Source organism: Notothenia rossii, assembly GCF_949606895.1.
Source record: "Notothenia rossii genome assembly, chromosome: 9".
In the NCBI taxonomy this organism is placed as follows: Eukaryota; Metazoa; Chordata; class Actinopteri; order Perciformes; family Nototheniidae; genus Notothenia; species Notothenia rossii.
In genome coordinates, this window is record NC_136907.1 from 30,095,268 (window position 1) to 30,113,162 (window position 17,895).

General features: G+C 43.0%; 1 protein-coding gene across 1 annotated transcript in view; it reads left to right on the forward strand.

The window, feature by feature from the left end:
- kirrel3a (kirre like nephrin family adhesion molecule 3a) overlaps window positions 1-17,895 on the forward strand; it is a 456,972-nt gene that overhangs the window by 336,925 nt on the left and 102,152 nt on the right. The window contains exon 6 of the mRNA XM_079650321.1: window positions 6,539-6,644. Within this exon, the coding sequence (XP_079506447.1) occupies window positions 6,539-6,644 (106 nt within the window). The remainder of the gene's footprint in view (window positions 1-6,538; window positions 6,645-17,895) is intronic.

Below are 17,895 nucleotides of genomic sequence, written 5' to 3' on the forward strand. Positions count from 1 at the left end.
GTGAATATCTGAAGTTACCTACTGTAACTCCAGCTTCTATGAGTAAATGGCGTAGCCCTCTAAGTGGGGCTGTGCAATTAATCGTATTTTAATCGCGATTACGATTATGGCTTGCGATGATTATGAAAACAGCATAATTGACAAAATACGATTATTTTGCTGGGTGCGCTTTCACCCCTCCCTAAAAGCCCACTCGGCCACGTGGGAGTGACGTGTTGTGAGTGTTCAGCGCGAGCGAAGATGTCACAACAAGAGCAGCAACTCGTTAAAAAGAAGGGTCGCGGGGACATTCCCAGTCGATCGCGAGATGTGTCTAAAAATAGAACAACAATATTCTGTTTTATCGTTAATGTCCTGTAACATAATCTTCCTGTGCCAGAATAATGCACTTGAACGCCGGCGTGGATTGCCCGGCGTCACCCCATGTGTCGGGGCGTGGCTGGTGGGCAGCGGGCACTATTTCGCTGACATTGTCCATTTCAACAGGAGTGACAGTCCGCACACACACAAGACCGCAATTATGGCAGAATCAAAAAGCCCAAAATATATAATTTTCACTCCGAGTGGGAGGATGGTTATTTTTGTATCTATTCCAATTCAAAGTCCATTTGTCTCATCTGCAATGCGAGCGTGGCTAATTTAGGAGCGGCATTTCAAAACAGTGCACAAAAGCTACGAGACGGAATTCCCTCCTAATTCTGCCCTACGCTCCCAAAAGGGGAGGGGCCTGAAAGGAAAGGTAAATGCACAGCAGTCCAATTTCACCAGGCCCAACAACTAGAGCAAGGCTGCTAGCATAGCATCTTATCGTGTCAGTCACGTTCTTGCGAAGCACATTAAGTCTTTCAAAGACGGCGAAGTTGTGAAAGAAGCATTCCTGGAGGATGCCGGCGCGCTTTTGGGGACAGTAAAAATAACAGTAGCATTTCAACAGGTTTTTGATATAATAAAAACTTAAGTTAGATATCGTTATTAATCAGCTGTACGTTTTAGTTTGTTTGAAGTTATTCATTATAATTATTGTACAAAATGGTATAAGAATGCTAACATTAAGACCTGTTCTGTTTAAATTGATTATAGTCTATTATCAATTCAGGTTAAGAAACTAGTGCTGCTTGCATCCTATTTTAAAGGCATTTCATTTTACACTCTAATAAAATGCAACAAAAAATGGGTTTGATTCTATTAATTTTTTCTTTTTTTATTGCACTTTGGCAGCAGATTCCTGTGTAGCTTCAGATCTGAGTTGTCTTATTAGTAAGCCTAATTTATACTTTTGTAGCAACACTTTTTATATAATGGCAAAGAAAGGGTTCAGAGTCTTTTCTTTTTTTCCTGTGTCATATGCGGCAGCACTGCCACAAGTTCCTCCTTCAGAGAGGGTCTTCAGTACAGGTGGCAATATTGTCACCTGCCTGCGCTCATCTCTGAAACCAGACCATGTAAACAGGCTGGTGTTTCTTGCAAAAAATCTTTAAGAGATGACATGAGCAGCCCTACCAGCATTTGCCATGGTGCCCAAAACATTTTTATTTGGTCTTAAATTGTAGTTCAACATTTATTTCCTGTTACTTCTGGACCATGACGGTTGGACAGCCTTCAACGTTAAACTGAATGGAATATGTTGAATATGTTTTACCAAAATGTTGGCTATATGTTAAGGAGTTTTCAGTAGGTTGTGACAGTGCACTGCAACATATTTGATTTAATTATTTTGGTCTAATTTATTTGTATTTATCATATTAATATATCTTTAGTATGGTTTTGGAAGTTTGCTCCAACATATTTGTTGATCTTGTTTATTGGTAAAATATTTTTGTTTTAAAGTTCAATAAATGGTCAATGAATAATCGTCAAATAATCGTGAAGTCAATTATTGACCCAAATAATCGTGATTATGATTTTTGCTTAATCGCACAGCCCTACCTCTAAGGCTATCGCTATTGGGTAATCCCCCTGCGCCACCGCGCAGCACTGAAACACTTGTAGTCCACGCCCACCCGCAAGGTGGGCCCCACCCTCGGGCTCCCTTCCGGTATAAATAGGAAGGAGGCCCGACAACCTGCTCCCATACAAAATAACTTTTCTTCAGCTATTCGTGGAGCCAGTGGGGCCCAGCACTTAGAGGGCTACACCATGTACTCATAGAAGCTGGAGTTACAGTAGGTAACTTCAGTTCTATTTCGTATATGGCTTCGCCCTCTAAGGCTATCGCTATTGGGTTAAGGGCGAAGCATGATGTAGTCTGCGCCCCACTGGGTCCGCCCGGCACTAAAAGCAGAGACACACCTGCTCAATAACACCCCATGCCTGTTTTGCCATGCGTAATGGCGCATCACCATCCCTGGAACATAGCAAAACATGCCTATCTTTCCTGACGGGATGAAGGCTGGGAACGATACATACCAGCCGCTGTGAGAAAGTAGAGACAAAGGTCCACCTTGCCCAGCGACCATAAAGGGGGAACAGCAGCTCTCTGCGTGTCAGACAGGTAGGAGAGCGCCCAGCTGGATCCCTGACGTCACTCACTCTGACCAGGCACTCTGTACAAAGTGTGTCAGAGGAAAAAGGAACATCCCTCCTATAAGAGGGAAAAAGGGCCGCTCTCCTCATGCCGAGAGGCAGGAGAGAGGTGCACAGCTGGATCCCTGAGGTCACTCACTCTGACAGGACACCCAGTACAGGGTGTGTACTGGGTGCCGCCTGGCTGTGTTCAGAAGCTGCGCTAAGCGTACTCCGCCCTGGCGATTGATGTAGGCTGACGCGGCTCTGTTGTCTGTGCGAAATAATACATGCTGATTCTCCGTACGGAGAGCAATTCCAGCACGTTTATGTGGAGAGCCACTGTCCCCCCACTGCCTGCGACATACACGTTCCTCCTCACCCTGAGAGAGATGCGTCTGTGAACACCGAGATGTGTAACTCTGCCCAGGGCCACACCCGCTGACAGGACGTGGGGACTTTTCCAATAGGTTAAGTCTGCACCCACGGAAGGAGAGATGGCCACCATGCACCTCTTCTGTCACACGGGGTCGATGCGTAGGTGAATAAACCACCTCTGGAGTCTCCTCATGTGAAGGAGACCCGGGGGAATCGCCACGTGACTGGCTGCCATCAAGCCAAGCAGCTGCATCACGGAGAGGGCTGTCACCAAGCTGCGGGGTGTGACGCGTCGAAGGAGAGCTGTCAGTGGCTCCACTCTCTGCAGTGAGAGTCGCGCTCTCATTCGGGCTGAGTCTAATTCCACACCCAGGTAAATAATACTCTGGGAGGGAAGAGGACAGATCTTTTTCCAGTTTATTATGAAACCCAGCTTTGACAGATGCGATATGAGCTGTACCGTCTGTAAAGCAACTTCCTCCCTGGAGCGAGCCATCAGCAGCAGGTCGTCCAGGTAAAACAGTACTCTCATCCCTCCTCTGTGTAGCAGCTGCAGCGCCGTCTCTACACACTTTGAAAAAGTGCGAGAAGCCAGGGAATAACTGAACGACAGACGGTTGTACTGGTACGATATTCCCTGGAATGAAAACCGCAGGAATTTCCTGTGTTGTGGGATGATGGGTACGTGGAAGTATGCATCCTTCAGGTCTATAGAGGTGAACCAGTCTCCCTGGTGAACACACTCTATCACCCTTTTGATCGTCAGCATGTGAAAAGGCCTTTTCATTATCGCCTCGTTGAAAGCTGATAGATCGAGGATGGGTCTCATTCCCCCTGTCTTTTTCGGGATAAGAAAATAGCGGGAGTAATACCCCTGATTTTCTTCCCTTGAGGAACCCTGGAAATAGCCTCTTTCAACAGGAGTTCCCGTAGCTCTGACTGGAGCGCATGACACTGTTCCCGGGATGACAGGCGTGTCTCCTGTATCCCATTGACCTGTGGGGGGGGGGGGGGGGGGGGGGGGAGGCGAACTGCAGGGTGTACCCTCTGCTGATCAGCCTGCTCATCCATCTGTCCATCAAACACACGCGCTGCCACTCTCAGAAACACTCTGAGAGCGGACGCACATGCTCGAGATGTGCTGTGGTCGTCATGACGACGAGCCACGCCAGAGCCATCGCCGTCGCTGCCCGTGAGGCAACCCAAGGTGGGCCTAGAGCGAAAGGGCTGTGAGGAAGCCTCCACACGCTGCGTTTCACTCCGACCCTCATCATGAGGCGCGTACACGCTCAGGGGATGAGTGGAGGTGTGTGCAGTTACTGCAGTGACGTCCACATGAGGCGTTACAATGGCGCTCATGGGCTTATTGTGACCGTGTGTAGGTGGCGTATCTCGGACAGAGGAATGCCGCGAGCTCTGCGGTTTAATAACCGAAAAAGTGAAAACAAGCAGGCCTCTGCAGCGAGCCCTGCTGCCTCAGATCGGAGGCAGCTGGCTTAGTTAACGAGCTCTGCAGCTTATTAACCGGTAGATTAAAAACTGCAGGCTCTTGTAACGAACACTGCTGGCTATTAACCGCTATTAACGGTTATAGGCAGCTGGTTTACACAGAGTGGGGATATGTGAGACACATTTGATACTGATGACTCCGACAAAAGGTTGGAAAATGAGCTTTCTTTATTTTCCTCACAATCCCCCCCCAACCCGCCAAGACCGGCTCTGCTTCCTCGGAGGCTCTCGTGGAGCAGACGACGAGCTGGAATACCTCACTCTCCGTTGACCCTATTGATGGTTGGGCGGAGACGCGGGACGGCGCCCCTGCCTCCGCCGACGGACGAGTCTGACGCCTCGGCTTCGATTGCTGTGGGCGTCTCTCCGCCTGCGGCTGTGGCCGGGTTGGCCGCTGCTGCTGCTGCGGGCGCTGGTGCCGCTGTGACCCTGTCGCAGGCTGGAGCCAGCCAAATTGCTGGCGGATGTCGTCCGCCTGCTCCGCCGCCGCCTTCATGGACTCCACCATGGATAGGTACTGGGGTCCGAACAGCCCGTCCTGTTCAGGGCTGATCGGAGCGCCCAGCAAAACCTTTCTGGCTGGCTCTGTGACAGCCGCCTGCTGCAGCCAGAGGTGGCGCTGGATCTGCGTCATCCAAGCAGCGATCCTCGCCTGGGAGACAGCCACGGATGCGCACAGCACGAGCGCCGTGCTGGCTGCCTTACCAATCTCCTCCGCCTCCTCTGGTGCCAAGGTGGGAGATCGCTCCACCAGCATCACCACTGAGTTGGACAGCAACGTGATGTTGTTCGCCACCGCCGAAGCCTGAAAAGCACACTGATGCGCCCGGTCAGCCTGGCGGGCGACATACTGGTCCTTGGGGGAGGCCAACATAGGGCGCCGTCCGGCGATCATGTTGGCCTGCCTAACCCCAAAGAACGCCGTCAGGCTTGGCTCCAGAGAGGGGGTGGTTGGGAAACCATCCTCCGTGAATCCCTCCACCTTAGTGAAGGGAACAAAGGTGGACACCGGAGCCCTCAGGGTCCTCGGGTTCGCCACCGCCCCCCTCCTGGTACCTCCTAATGGCGGGGAAGCGCGGCCAGACCGGATCACTCCTGCGTTACCTTTTTACTCCTGGCTAAAGAAATCAGAAGTATTGATATGTGGAAATGATTTTCCTGAACCTGTAAGTATCATAAATGTGTGTTTGCCACATGTCATTGGAAGAATCCATTGATTTTAGTTAGGGATGCACCGAATATTCGGTCACCGAAAATTATCGGCCGAAAATGGTTAAAAAGGCAAAACATATCACCGAATGTCAGAGAAGAGGGTTACGTTGATCATACTCCGCATATTCGTCCGGGTGTTTTGATTTCAAGTGGTGGAGTAATCCCGAAGTGGTGAAAGTCTTTGCAGTTACACGCCCTCGAGAAATGTCAGTTGAACACGTTTTACAAATTGCAATCCGCGCCTCTTTCTCTGATATTTTGAAATATCTCCAAGAGGCAGACATGTTGGCTGTGAGCCAGCCGCGAGCATGGTCGCGCGCTGTGCTTGTCGCCGCGTTTTGATTACGTCATCACAACAACACGTTAGGTTACCAAACTTATAGGTGCATTTGTTGTTGTTGAAGGCCTGGCTGTTACAGTCTTTATTTGCACTATTTTGTTGTAGGCCTACTGGCCTAGATGTTTCTGTAGTTTTAAAGCACCTTGGCTTTGTTCTGAATGCACTTTGTTGTAGTTATCCTACAGAGAAAAGAAAATGCACTTGACTTGGAAATAATGTACTGTATGCATTCAAAAGTGCTGAATAAATGTTTTATGGACCCATAATAGTGATTATTATTTAAGTTAAGTTTTGCCATAATCATGTCTTTTTCCATAATCAGGTAGCTGAACAACATTGGTAAAAAATGTATACATTATATTATATATATATTTCTATTAATCATTTTCGGGCTTTCGGCATTCGGTTTTCGGCCAACTGTTTCCTATTTTCGGTATCGGTTTCGGCCAAGATTTTCCCATTCGGTGCACCCCTAATTTTAGTAGAGGGAGCCTGTGCGATGCTAACTTCTGCGTCTGCCTTCAAAATATGTCATTATACTGCACCATTCTATAATTTTTTGTTCTTCATCCACTCATAATCTCTCCTCTCTCTCAGACCTTCCGATCGTAAACCTCACCGTGGATCCACAGCCTGTTTTGGAGGGAAATCTGATCAAATTCCACTGTGCCGCCAAAGCCAACCCACCTGTCCTCTACTACAGGTGAGCTCCAGCATAACTAACACTATGATTGATTGATTGATTGATTTATTGATTTATTGATTGATTGATTGATACATTTATTTCGAACAAATAAAATAAATAATTACTAAACAAAACAAATGTTGCAGTGCATAGTCATGTAAGAGAAATCAAAACAAAAAATGACATTTACAACAACAACATTAGCAACATAAACAGTGCCACATCTAGTGTTCGAAAAGGAGTGAGAAGAATTATAATTTATTTAATCTCACCCCCTTGTCCCTAAATGATTTATTTATAATCTATAATCTGCAATGATTATAATTTGTATGCATTATTATTGATATTATTAGTATTATTAATCGGCTTTACCTGTTGATTGACATATATACATATACAAATATACATACACATACATACATTGATATACATATATGCACACATACATATACACAACTACATACTCACACATATACACATAGTCAAACACCTTCCCCATCCCTGTATCTCGAGAAAATAATGTCTCTGTATTTCCTCTTGAACTGGGTAATGTCTGGACATCGCTTTAGCTCCACATTCACACTGTTCCATAGTCTCACTCCACAGGCTAAGATACAAAAAGTTATTCTGGTTGTACGGGCCCTATGAATTTTGAATTGAAATTGTCTCCTTGAACTACGTATATCCCCCCACTCGTTGAGTGAATACTTTTGGGGTTTTCTTGGTAAAACGTTATGATTAGCCTTAAACATGATTTGTGCCGTTTGGAATTCTACCAGGTTTTTGAATTTTAACAATTTTGACTGCAGGAATAATTTGTTAATGTGATCAAGGTATTTGGCATTGTGAATGATTCGTATGGCTTTTTTTTGTGGAATAGATACTGCATGTATAGAACTTTTGTAGTTATTGCCCCAGATTTCAGCACAGTAAGCCAGATATGGTAAGACTAGTGAACAGTAGAGAATGCGAAGTGATTTCTGGTCTAGAACTTGTTTTACTTTGTTTAGTATGGAAATGCTTCTTGACAGCTTTGATTGTACATTACAGTTCCAACTTATTGTGTCATCTATTATTACCCCAAGACATTTAATTTCATGGACTCTTTCAATTTCAACCCCATCTATTTTCATTTGCATTTGTGTTTTTGTTCTATGTTTACCGAACAGCATTCATTTTGTTTTACTCAAGTTTAATGACAGTTTATTTTTGTCAAACCATTTTTTTAATTTGTGCATTTCATGTTCTATGTTCTGCACTAGCTGTTCTAAATTCTCCCCAGAACAGAATATATTTGTATCATCAGCAAACAAAACTAGCCTCAGTACATTGGATACTCTACAGATGTCATTGATGTACAGTATAAACAATTAAGACCCAACACTGACACCTGGGGGACACCACAAGCAATGTCTAAACATGAAGAACAGTCATTTCCCATCTTTACATACTGTTGTCTATTGCTTAAATCGCTTTTAATCCAGTCTAAAACTATACCCCTGATACCATACCTTTCTAATTACATACTAGAATAGCATGGTTGATTGTGTCAAAAGCTTTTTTAATATCTATAAAAATCCCTACTGCATATTTGTTGTGTTCAAGGGCATCTGTGATATCCTCAATTGATTCCATAATTGCCAGTGATGTTGATCTGTTTGATCTAAATCCGTATTGACTGTCCGTGATTAATTTGTGCTTTTCTATGAATGCTTCCAGTCTGTTGTTAAATACTTTTTTTAGTATTTTTGAGAATTGGGGAAGTAAAGAGATAGGTCTGTAGTTCGTGAAGTTATGCTTTTTCCCAGTTGTGTATACAGGTATGACTTTAGCTATTTTCATTTTGTTTGGACAAGTACCAGTTTGGAATGACAGGTTGCATGTCATTATAATCAGTAGACTTTTTATTTTTAAATGTTTGAGCAATATTTAATATCTCTCTTTCATCAACTGGTTTAATGAACATTAAGCAGAGATTTCTCTCCAAAACATTGTCTTGATGTTCCCCAGTTGTCCCTGGATCAGGGATTTTTCCCGCCAAATCGGGTCCAACATTCACAAAGAATTGATTGAAGTTGTTTGCTACATTATTTACATTATACTTTTCGTTATAGTTATCAGTAAAATACTCAGGATATCCTTTCTGTTTAGACTTATTTCTTACAATACTGTTTATTGTATATAGTATATCCCATATTCCTTTTAATATTGCTTTTGTTTTTATCTATTACTTTCTTATTATAGTCTTTCTTGCTTGTTCTTATAATATTAGTCAACTTATTTTTATATTTTTTATATGTATCCTCTGCACTTTGAGTTCTTTGTTTAATGAAGTCCCTATACAGTGTTTTTTTCTTTTTGCAGGCATTTTGTAATCCCTTTGTGATCCATGGACAATGAATATATTTTTGTTTTCTGCTGTATTCTTTAATTGGGCAGTTTTTGTCATATAATGACCTAAATATCCTTAGAAAGGTTTCATAAGCAGAATCAATGTCTCTTTCTTCGTAAAGTGTGTCCCAATTCTGTTCCAGCAATTCATTTTTTAGTGCGGTGATGGATTCCTCTGATCGCATCCGTCTGTATCTTTTTTCTTTTTCTGGCTTATTTTTCCTGTAGTTGCTACCATAGACTGTGAACACTGGCAAGTGATCACTGATATCATTGATTAATAAGCCACTTACTGTGTGGTTTGCAATGTCATTGTTAAATACATTATCTATTAGGGTGGTACAATGGGATGTCACTCTACTGGGTCTAGTTATTTTCGGAAATAGGCTCAGACTATACATTGTATTTATGAATTCATCAGTAGTTTTGCGCTTGTTAGGATTAAGCACGTTCATATTAAAATCTCCACATATGAATATAGCTTTATTATTTATTTTAGAAAACATGCCTTCCATCCAATCTGTGAAAGTGTCAATGCTTGACCCTGGCGTCCTATACTGTATATACAGCTAATTATGACATTTTAATTTTTTTCCTTCTAGATTTCAATTGTTATACTTTCTAATAGGTTGTCAACCACAGTTATCATACTGTCCTCCACACTAAAGTGCAGAGTTGTGTCCACATAGATGGCAACTCCTCCTCCTCCCTTATTTGATCTATTTTTGTATCTGAGCTCATATCCATCCAGCTCAAAGTCTATGTCCTTTTCGTTGTTGATCCATGTTTCAGAAATAGCAATTATGTTGAATGGATTAGTAAATGTATGTAAATATTCTCTGATGTTGTTAAAGTTTGCGTACAGGCATCTGCTATTAAAATGGATGATTCATCATTTGCCATTTGATTCAATGTTCTGGTTGTATTGTTCATCAGGGTAGTAGTAACAGATGTTGTTGTTGACGAAAAAGTTATTGTCCGGATCAATTTCATGTTCCAAGTCATGTAGCTTGTGATCAGTGTACTCAAATGTTTTTAGTTCCATTTGATCATTATCCTTTATCCTCTGAGTTATGTCACTATTGATTTCAGATGTATATGAGCAGGTGTCGTCAGTGTGCACCATGGCTTTGTGTGTGTATTACCTCACAGTCCGGTGTATGATGATGATCACTGGTATCTTTCCAAATCCATGACGTTCCTGATGACCAGCACTTTTGCTTCCTCTGGTGTTCCATTTAGTTTAATAAATATGTTACAGTTTGAAGTCCAAGTGTTTTGAATTTTTCTCTGTTTCTTTAGGTAGCGCACTTTTCTAGCTATTTCAGCGTTGCGTTTAGTTAAATGATCATTCATATAGACATCTGATCCTTTCAGCTTTCTTCCCTGTTTTAGCCTACTGATCTTGTGTTTTCTGTTCACAAACCTCAGTATGATAGCCGGATTGTTGCTGTCCTTCCGCCTGGGTAGCGGGTGACATGCCTCTATGTTATTGCAATCCAGTTGTATCCCCTTGGACTGTAGGAAAGCAGCCACCTGTTGCTGATTTCTTCTGTGCACTGTTTTACATCTGCCTGCTGCGTGCCTTCGTACACAGGAAATCACAGTGTAACTCAAGTCAACACTGACCCATATAGGGGATTTAAAATGTTGCATAATATACAATGCTACAAATTAAATCAATTACAGTATATAGTCTCAATTAAAATGAATACTTGATGTATAACATCTTCTTATGTTATATTTTAAGAGGAAATTGAACTAAAATGCTGTGCAAAAAGTATCTGTGGTAAAAACACAGCATCTGATCCTCTTTTTTTAGAACCATTATGTCTGATCAAATCAGCATCCATTATCTAGTTTTATATCTGGATATCATTGTAGAAATACCAAAATGTCTGTCATGCTGGGCAGTCACTGACTGAAAGCTGTCTAAAATAATGTTTCTTACCGTACCACTGGCTCATCTGCACTCATAACCCCCCCCCAGCAGAAGGCACCTTTATGATTATATATGTGCAGGCAGCCCTGAGAAGCTGCCACATCTCTGACATCTGTCAGTGTGTCAGGGCAGGGCCGGCCATCTCTCCATCACTGCATGAACTCTGAGAGGAGGGGTCAGCTACAAGACATGCACACTGAGATTCAGTGCTGCCACCAGGGCTCTGAAGCATTCTGAAACACAGGCTAAAATGCACAAGAGAAAAAAACAACCTGTGCGGAGTATTGAACATATTTGTATTTAAAATGCTTCTTTAATAGTTTGTTTGGATGCTTTCTGTTTCAGTGTTGCAGGCTGTTGTGATATTACCAGCTATTATACATTTGCTGATTAGATGATAGCATGATCCCATTTTACATTGAAAAGTCAGTGTTTTTTATTTTTCCACAGTTTACAATGCTGTGACTCTGCAGGCTTTATCTTGGAACGTGGGAGTATCAGTTATTAGGTTATTGCAAGGCCCATCCTTTCATAAATAGACCTTTTGTTACTCATTATTTTATTATTCCTCTTCTTTTGTCCTGCAAGGTCCTCTCCTGACTTTCTGGTCTTCTAGCCAGGTTAGGAAGAAAGGAATATACGCTACAACAGATTGTATCCTTCAAATTCAGCTTTTACTTTCATTTAGAATTCATGAACTGATTTTGTGAATAGAGAGTCCTTTTTAGCTTTATCAGAGCAAGGTTATACTGAGCAGGCTTGTGTGTAAGTGCTAGTGATTTTTTTATATTTATGTGGAGTAAACCACAGAGAACTACTTTACTAAAGCAAATGTTTAAAAGCTTTGCACAAGGTTGTGTTAATAGTTGGAAAAGTATAAATCAATTGAAGTTCCCCTGCATTCACCAGTGAGTCCTTGCATTCAAGTCATGGGCAGTATCACATCCACTTTATACACTTTAAATACACTTCACATTGTTATACGAATTGGTAAGAGACAGTTCAGACCAACATTAGATCGCCAAAAATATTACACTTTTTTTTTATTGATTAATTGATTACAGGACAGTTGAAAAGAAGTGCAGGGTCACATATATGGATAAAAGAGTAAGACGAGTCACAAAATACCAATGGGGTCAAGAGTCATACAGCATGGGGTTGGACTTGGATGGGTAGACATCATGGTACTCTTTTAAAGAAACTTAACATGGCAAAAAGGGAATGTTGTGTTTGTACCACAGCCTTACTTTTCCATTCTTTATTTTTGAAATATAACATAGGAATCATCCATATACAATAAATAATATGGAAAACAAGTTGAATTGTGGCATCATGTTTTATGATTTCTGTTCAATTTACACCAGTTTCAATTTAGTTTGACTATATTCTTGGTTTAATTGGCATTGTAAAGGAGAGAGAAAAATAAAAATCCTAATATAAAGAGTAATAATTTGAAATAACTAAATTGCTGAAAATAGAAAAATAAATAATATTAATAATAATTGTAATAATATTATTAATAATAATAAATACAATAATAGGTACTATATACCATAACTCAGGGATTATGTATTGGTTATATATTGGTTAAATTGTTTGTTGTGTGAGAAATGACAGGAGAGAGACACACTGTTTCAGCGAGGCAGGCGCAGAACACATTACCTGATGTAAGCACCTCAGCTGCATTACTGAGATTCACTTATGCCATGGCTTTGCACTGACTTGAAAACAGTGCTGAATGAGCCCCAACTGTCAACAATAAGCAGAGTCGTCCCTGTTCAGTACACCATAAAGAAAGCAGGACCAACGCTCTGCTCCCACTGGATTGGACTCTGATGTGCACAACATTACTGCATATTATGGAGTCTATATGTCAGCGTCTCATTGTGGGTGACTTCCTTGGCAACCATTCCATTTTTTTGACCCGTTGCTGCCCTCTCCATTGAGTGTTTTATTGATCACCATAGGTATATTATTGTGTCTCTGAAATGGGGAAAGTCAGACTTGCTAAGGGTGGATGGGATGGTGGTAGGACACGAGTGAAGTTAGTTCCTCCTCCTTATCGCAATCGCTCCAGATGCTCTCCATCTTTCTTTCCTTTTTCTTGTTCTAGATTGGCTGAAAGAGCTTGACTCAGAGGGAAATAAATACTTAGTTTGAGACCATAATGTGAATCATCAGAGAGTCAATTGTTGTCCATGGGATGTGTACAAGATTTGAAAATAGAAAATGTGCTTGTTAACTTCAATCTGTGATGTGTACATAGTGAAGAATGATTCCTAAACCAGGAAAGTAGCACTTCCTGTTCCCATTTCTGTTAACACAAGCTAACAACATTTTCACTTTTGTTCCACTAAATATAATATTTAAAAAAACCTCCTACTAATGAATGTCTGAAGCTTCTCTGTGTCTGTAAAACTGATGTTGCTAACAAGTGGCTAAGGAGACTGCTAAGCATCATCATGTAGAACATTCGCCACTTTTAGCTAAGCGGTATTTAATTAAGTCATGCAACAGTCAAATAGTTTGTTAATAGCCGATTGTTCGCCTTTTACTTATTTCTGGACAAAACATATTTAAAAAAGTACATAAATTCATAAATCATAAATGTGTGCTCAACATATAGCTTATTTTATGGAATATAACAAACTCAATGATAAAATCCCCTAGATTTTGGTTAAGGGAGCACTTGCGAGGCTAACAACAAAAATACGTCATCACTGCACCACTCTATTATTGCTCCAAGCATATTTGTTTGCCCAGACTCGTGGGAGTTGGGATGAAAGTGCAACAGCGACTCAAGAGCAGCACCGTGTCCACAGAGAGATAGATAAAGGACAGGAGGAGGGGGGGGGGGGTGACCTTGGGGGTGACAATCTATCTGAACAAGCCCACACAGACGTCGACACCCCTTGCTGTCTGGCAGACTCATTATTGCCTGTTGTTTTTCAAAACATTGCAAAGGAAGTGAGGACAAAATTAAGTGATGGATGGAAGAAGAGAAAGTGAAACAGAAGACGAATGCAAAGGATGGCGAGCGAAGAGGGAGACGCAGATTAATTGAATACTAAAGGAGGGAGAGAGAAAAGGAGAGTACAGAGCGGAAGAAGAGAGGAAATGTGTTGATGTCGCTTGCAAATCAAGTGGCTCCTGTTCCTATGGGAGTGCTGCCAACTGCTTCTGCTGCCATACGTTGGTGAGGGATTTTTTTTCGAAGCAGAGTTGTCATGTCTTGTTTCTTCGTTTGTCGTTTTTAGTGGAGTCTAATGAGAGCCTCAGTTGGGCTGGTTAAGCTCGGCCTGTCATCTGTTTGATGTGAATGCAAGGGCACAAAATCACTGTCTGCCGATGGACAAAAACCTATTTGAATGTTTTGGCACTGAAGTCTCCTGGGAGGTGTTTGTGTGAGCGGGTCAGAGGGTCCGCTTTTTCCACACAAAAGATCATACATCTGTGTGTGGAAATGTGTAAAAAGCCCTGGTATCCAGCTGAAATCTGCACAAAATAGAAAGTGAGACAATTACAGATTTAGGTTTAAATGTTACAGCTTGTAATAACAGTTTAGAAATTACATTTCATGTCATTTTAACTGACACCTTTTTCTAAATCAACATAATAATAATAATACATTTTATTTATATAGCGCTTTTGACAGGCAAACAAATAAATATAGTAAAAATAAAATAAACAAAAAAAGGCAGTCAGGAGGTAGTTGATTGAGAGGGGGGGGGGCTTATGGGTAGACAGAGTTGAAAAGATGTGTTTTGAGGCGGGACTGAAAGACTGTGAGGGACAACAGAGTCACAGAGATCTTGGGGGAGGGAATTCCAGAGCCTAGGAGCTGCTACTGAGAAGGCTCTGTCCCCAAAGCTGCAGAGTGTGGATGTGGGAATGGATTGTCCAGTTTGAGGAAGTTATGTTGTATCCACGTTTTAATAGCTGTCAGACATGAATCAATGTGGGTAAGGGGTGGGTTATGGAGGGATTTGGTGCTGAGGTAGATCTGAGTGTCATCAGCATAGCAGTGGAAGTCCAGGTTGAAGTGGCGGAGTATCTGACCGAGGGGGAGGATGTAGATGATGAAGAGGAGGGGGCCAAGTACTAATCCGTGAGGAACGCCTTGGGTGATCGAGGCTGTGGTAGAAGAGTTGTTGGGGAGGGAGATGAAGTGGGATCGTTCAGTGAGGTAGGACTGGAGCCATCTGAGTGCAATACCTTCAATACCAATGTCCCTGAGTCGGGTGAGCAGGATGTTGTGGCTCACGGTATCGAAGGCTACACTCAGGTCGAGGAGGAATTTTGAGGGAACCAGTGTCAGCAGAGGTGAGGAGGTCGTTGAGGACTTTGACGAGTGCAGTTTCTGTACTGTGGTGAGGCATACTTGCCAACCCTCCCGATTTTCGCGGGAGACTCTCAATTTCATAGCCCTCTCCCGGTTTCCTCCCGGGGTCATATTTCTCCCGATTTCTGACAAAATCAGATTTACTCAGGACTGTTTCCACTCGGACTTTAATACAGCTACACCATTGTTTGGTTTCCATGGTGGCACGTCTCTTTAGTAGCGCGCACAACTGAAAGTCTGAGAGGGTGACGAAGTGATATCACAGAAAACAGAACAAGAATCGACAACTCGACCCTCTGCTCACTCCTTTCCTGGTCCAGCCCACACATATGCTCCATGCTACAGGCTGCAAGACAGTGCACTTAGAACTACAATAAGCATGTTAATGTTAATCTAGTACAGCTCCGGCGATTCACTAGCACAGCACCCCCCCCCCCCCCCCCCCCCCGCGGTGGTTTTAAAATTCTCCCAATTTCTGAGGTCTCAAGGTTGGCAAGTATGTGGTGAGGACGAAATCCAGACTGAAGGGGTTCGTAAAGCTGGTTGGTTTGGAGATGGCAGTGAATTTGTTTGGCTACAAAGCATTCAAGAGTTTTTGAGAGGAATGGTAGGTTGGAGATGGGGCGGTAGTTAGTGAGGGAGGAGGGATCAAGACCGGGTTTTTGGAGGATTGGAATAACGGCAGCAGTTTTAAAGGCAGAGGGGACGATTCCATGGGACAGCGAGGAGTTGAAAAGGTTAGCAAGATAGGGGCAGAGGACGGGGGGGCAGGACTTCAGGAGAGGAGTGGGTAGAGGGTCAAGGGAGCAGGTTGTGGTGAATTGTATGAGTTTGTGGTCGGAGAGGGGAAATGGGCAAGGGTGGAGGTCAATCACTGGGAGGTTGGTAGAGCAGACAAGATCAAGGATGTGTCCTTTGTCATGGGTGGGGAAGGTGACATGTTGGGTGATAGAGAAATTGTCCAGTAGGGTTGTGAATTCGGATGCAAGCTTGCAGGTGGGTGAGTCAATGTGAATGTTGAGGTCACCAAGTAGTAACAGACGTTGAGAGAGGGGTGAGGCTAGTGTGAGGAATTCAGTGAAATCGGAGAGAAAGGAGGGATGAGGTTTAGGAGGCCGGTAGATGAGGATGACTGTCAGTGAGGGAGGGGCTTTGAAGGCAATTAATTCAAAGGACGATACTGAGGGGAGGGTTAGTTCTGTGATCTGGATGTTCTGATTGTGGATTACAGCAAGGCCACCACCACGGCGGGAGGGGCGGGGTTTAGTGAAGTATTTAAAGCCAGGGGGGATGTTTGGTTGAGGGAGAAGAAGTCATCGGGCTGTTGCCAGTTTTCGGTGAGTAGAAGGAAGTCAAGGGATTTTTCCAAGATTAGTTCATGGAGGATGAGGGCTTTCTTGTTGAGTGATCGGATGTTAAGGAGGGCAATGTTAGTTGAGTGGGAGGGGCGTGGTGTGGTCAGGTCGCTGAAGAGTTAAGAGGTTGTCCATGTTGACAGTGCGGGGGGAACGTGAAATGGGGGGGAGGAGCGGAGTGAAGGTGGAAGGAAGTGTGTTATTATCAGTTTTTGGTGGTTGAGGGCAGTGGAATCCACTCCAGGTATTTGGACCGGATCTGAGCAGAGGGCGGGGGAATCCACTCCAGGTATTTGGGCCAGCTCTGAGCAGAGGGCGAGGGAATCCACTCCAGGTATTTGGACCGGATCTGAGCAGAGGGCGGGGGAATCCACTCCAGGTATTTGGGCCAGCTCTGAGCAGAGGGCATTGGGATCCACTCCAGGAATTTGGACCAGTTCTGAGCAGAGGGCGGTGTAATCCACTCCAGGTATTTGGGCCAGCCCTGAGCAGAGGGCATTGGGATCCACTCCAGGAATTTGAACCAGCTCTGAGCAGAGGGCGGTGGAATCCACTCCAGGTATTTGGACCAGCTCTGAGCAGAGGGCAGTGGAATCCACTCCAGGTTTTCGGTATAGCTGGGATTGTAACGGACCAGTGGTAGGTGTATAGTATGGAGTAATAAAGGCACTCAGACGACATGACAGTTGTAGCAGCGCCATATAGATAGAAGAGTTACGACAGCGGAAGTCCAAAAACGGTTATCGTCACGTGGTTCATGTAGACGAGGATCGTTCCCCGGAAGTTCACGGCGGGCAATGTGAATGCATTGATAACAGGAGATAGAACTACGATTTTTGGTAATTATTAGTGAATAAAGGTTTTGATTTGCAATATTTATACAACAAATCGATATATGTATGTATTTACATCAATATGTTTTAAAAATAAAATAGAATTTGCTAATATTAATTGATAATATTAGGATTAGTGTGAACAACTAGTTTACATGTTAGGCTAACAGTGCCTTGGTTAAAGAGCCTGTTGCTGTTTATTTATAGCTTTGAATTCTTTAAAACCAATATTATCTTCTTAAACTTGTATGGTAGTCATGAGCATCACTTTCTAATGTTTATTGATATATTTAGAGGGAGGGTATCTAAAGGAATGCTTCAAAATTCAGGTTAGATTCATTTCTACCATTTTCTTAAATTCATGGTAGTTTCAGTAATCCCATGGTAATTGAGGACACAAGTTATC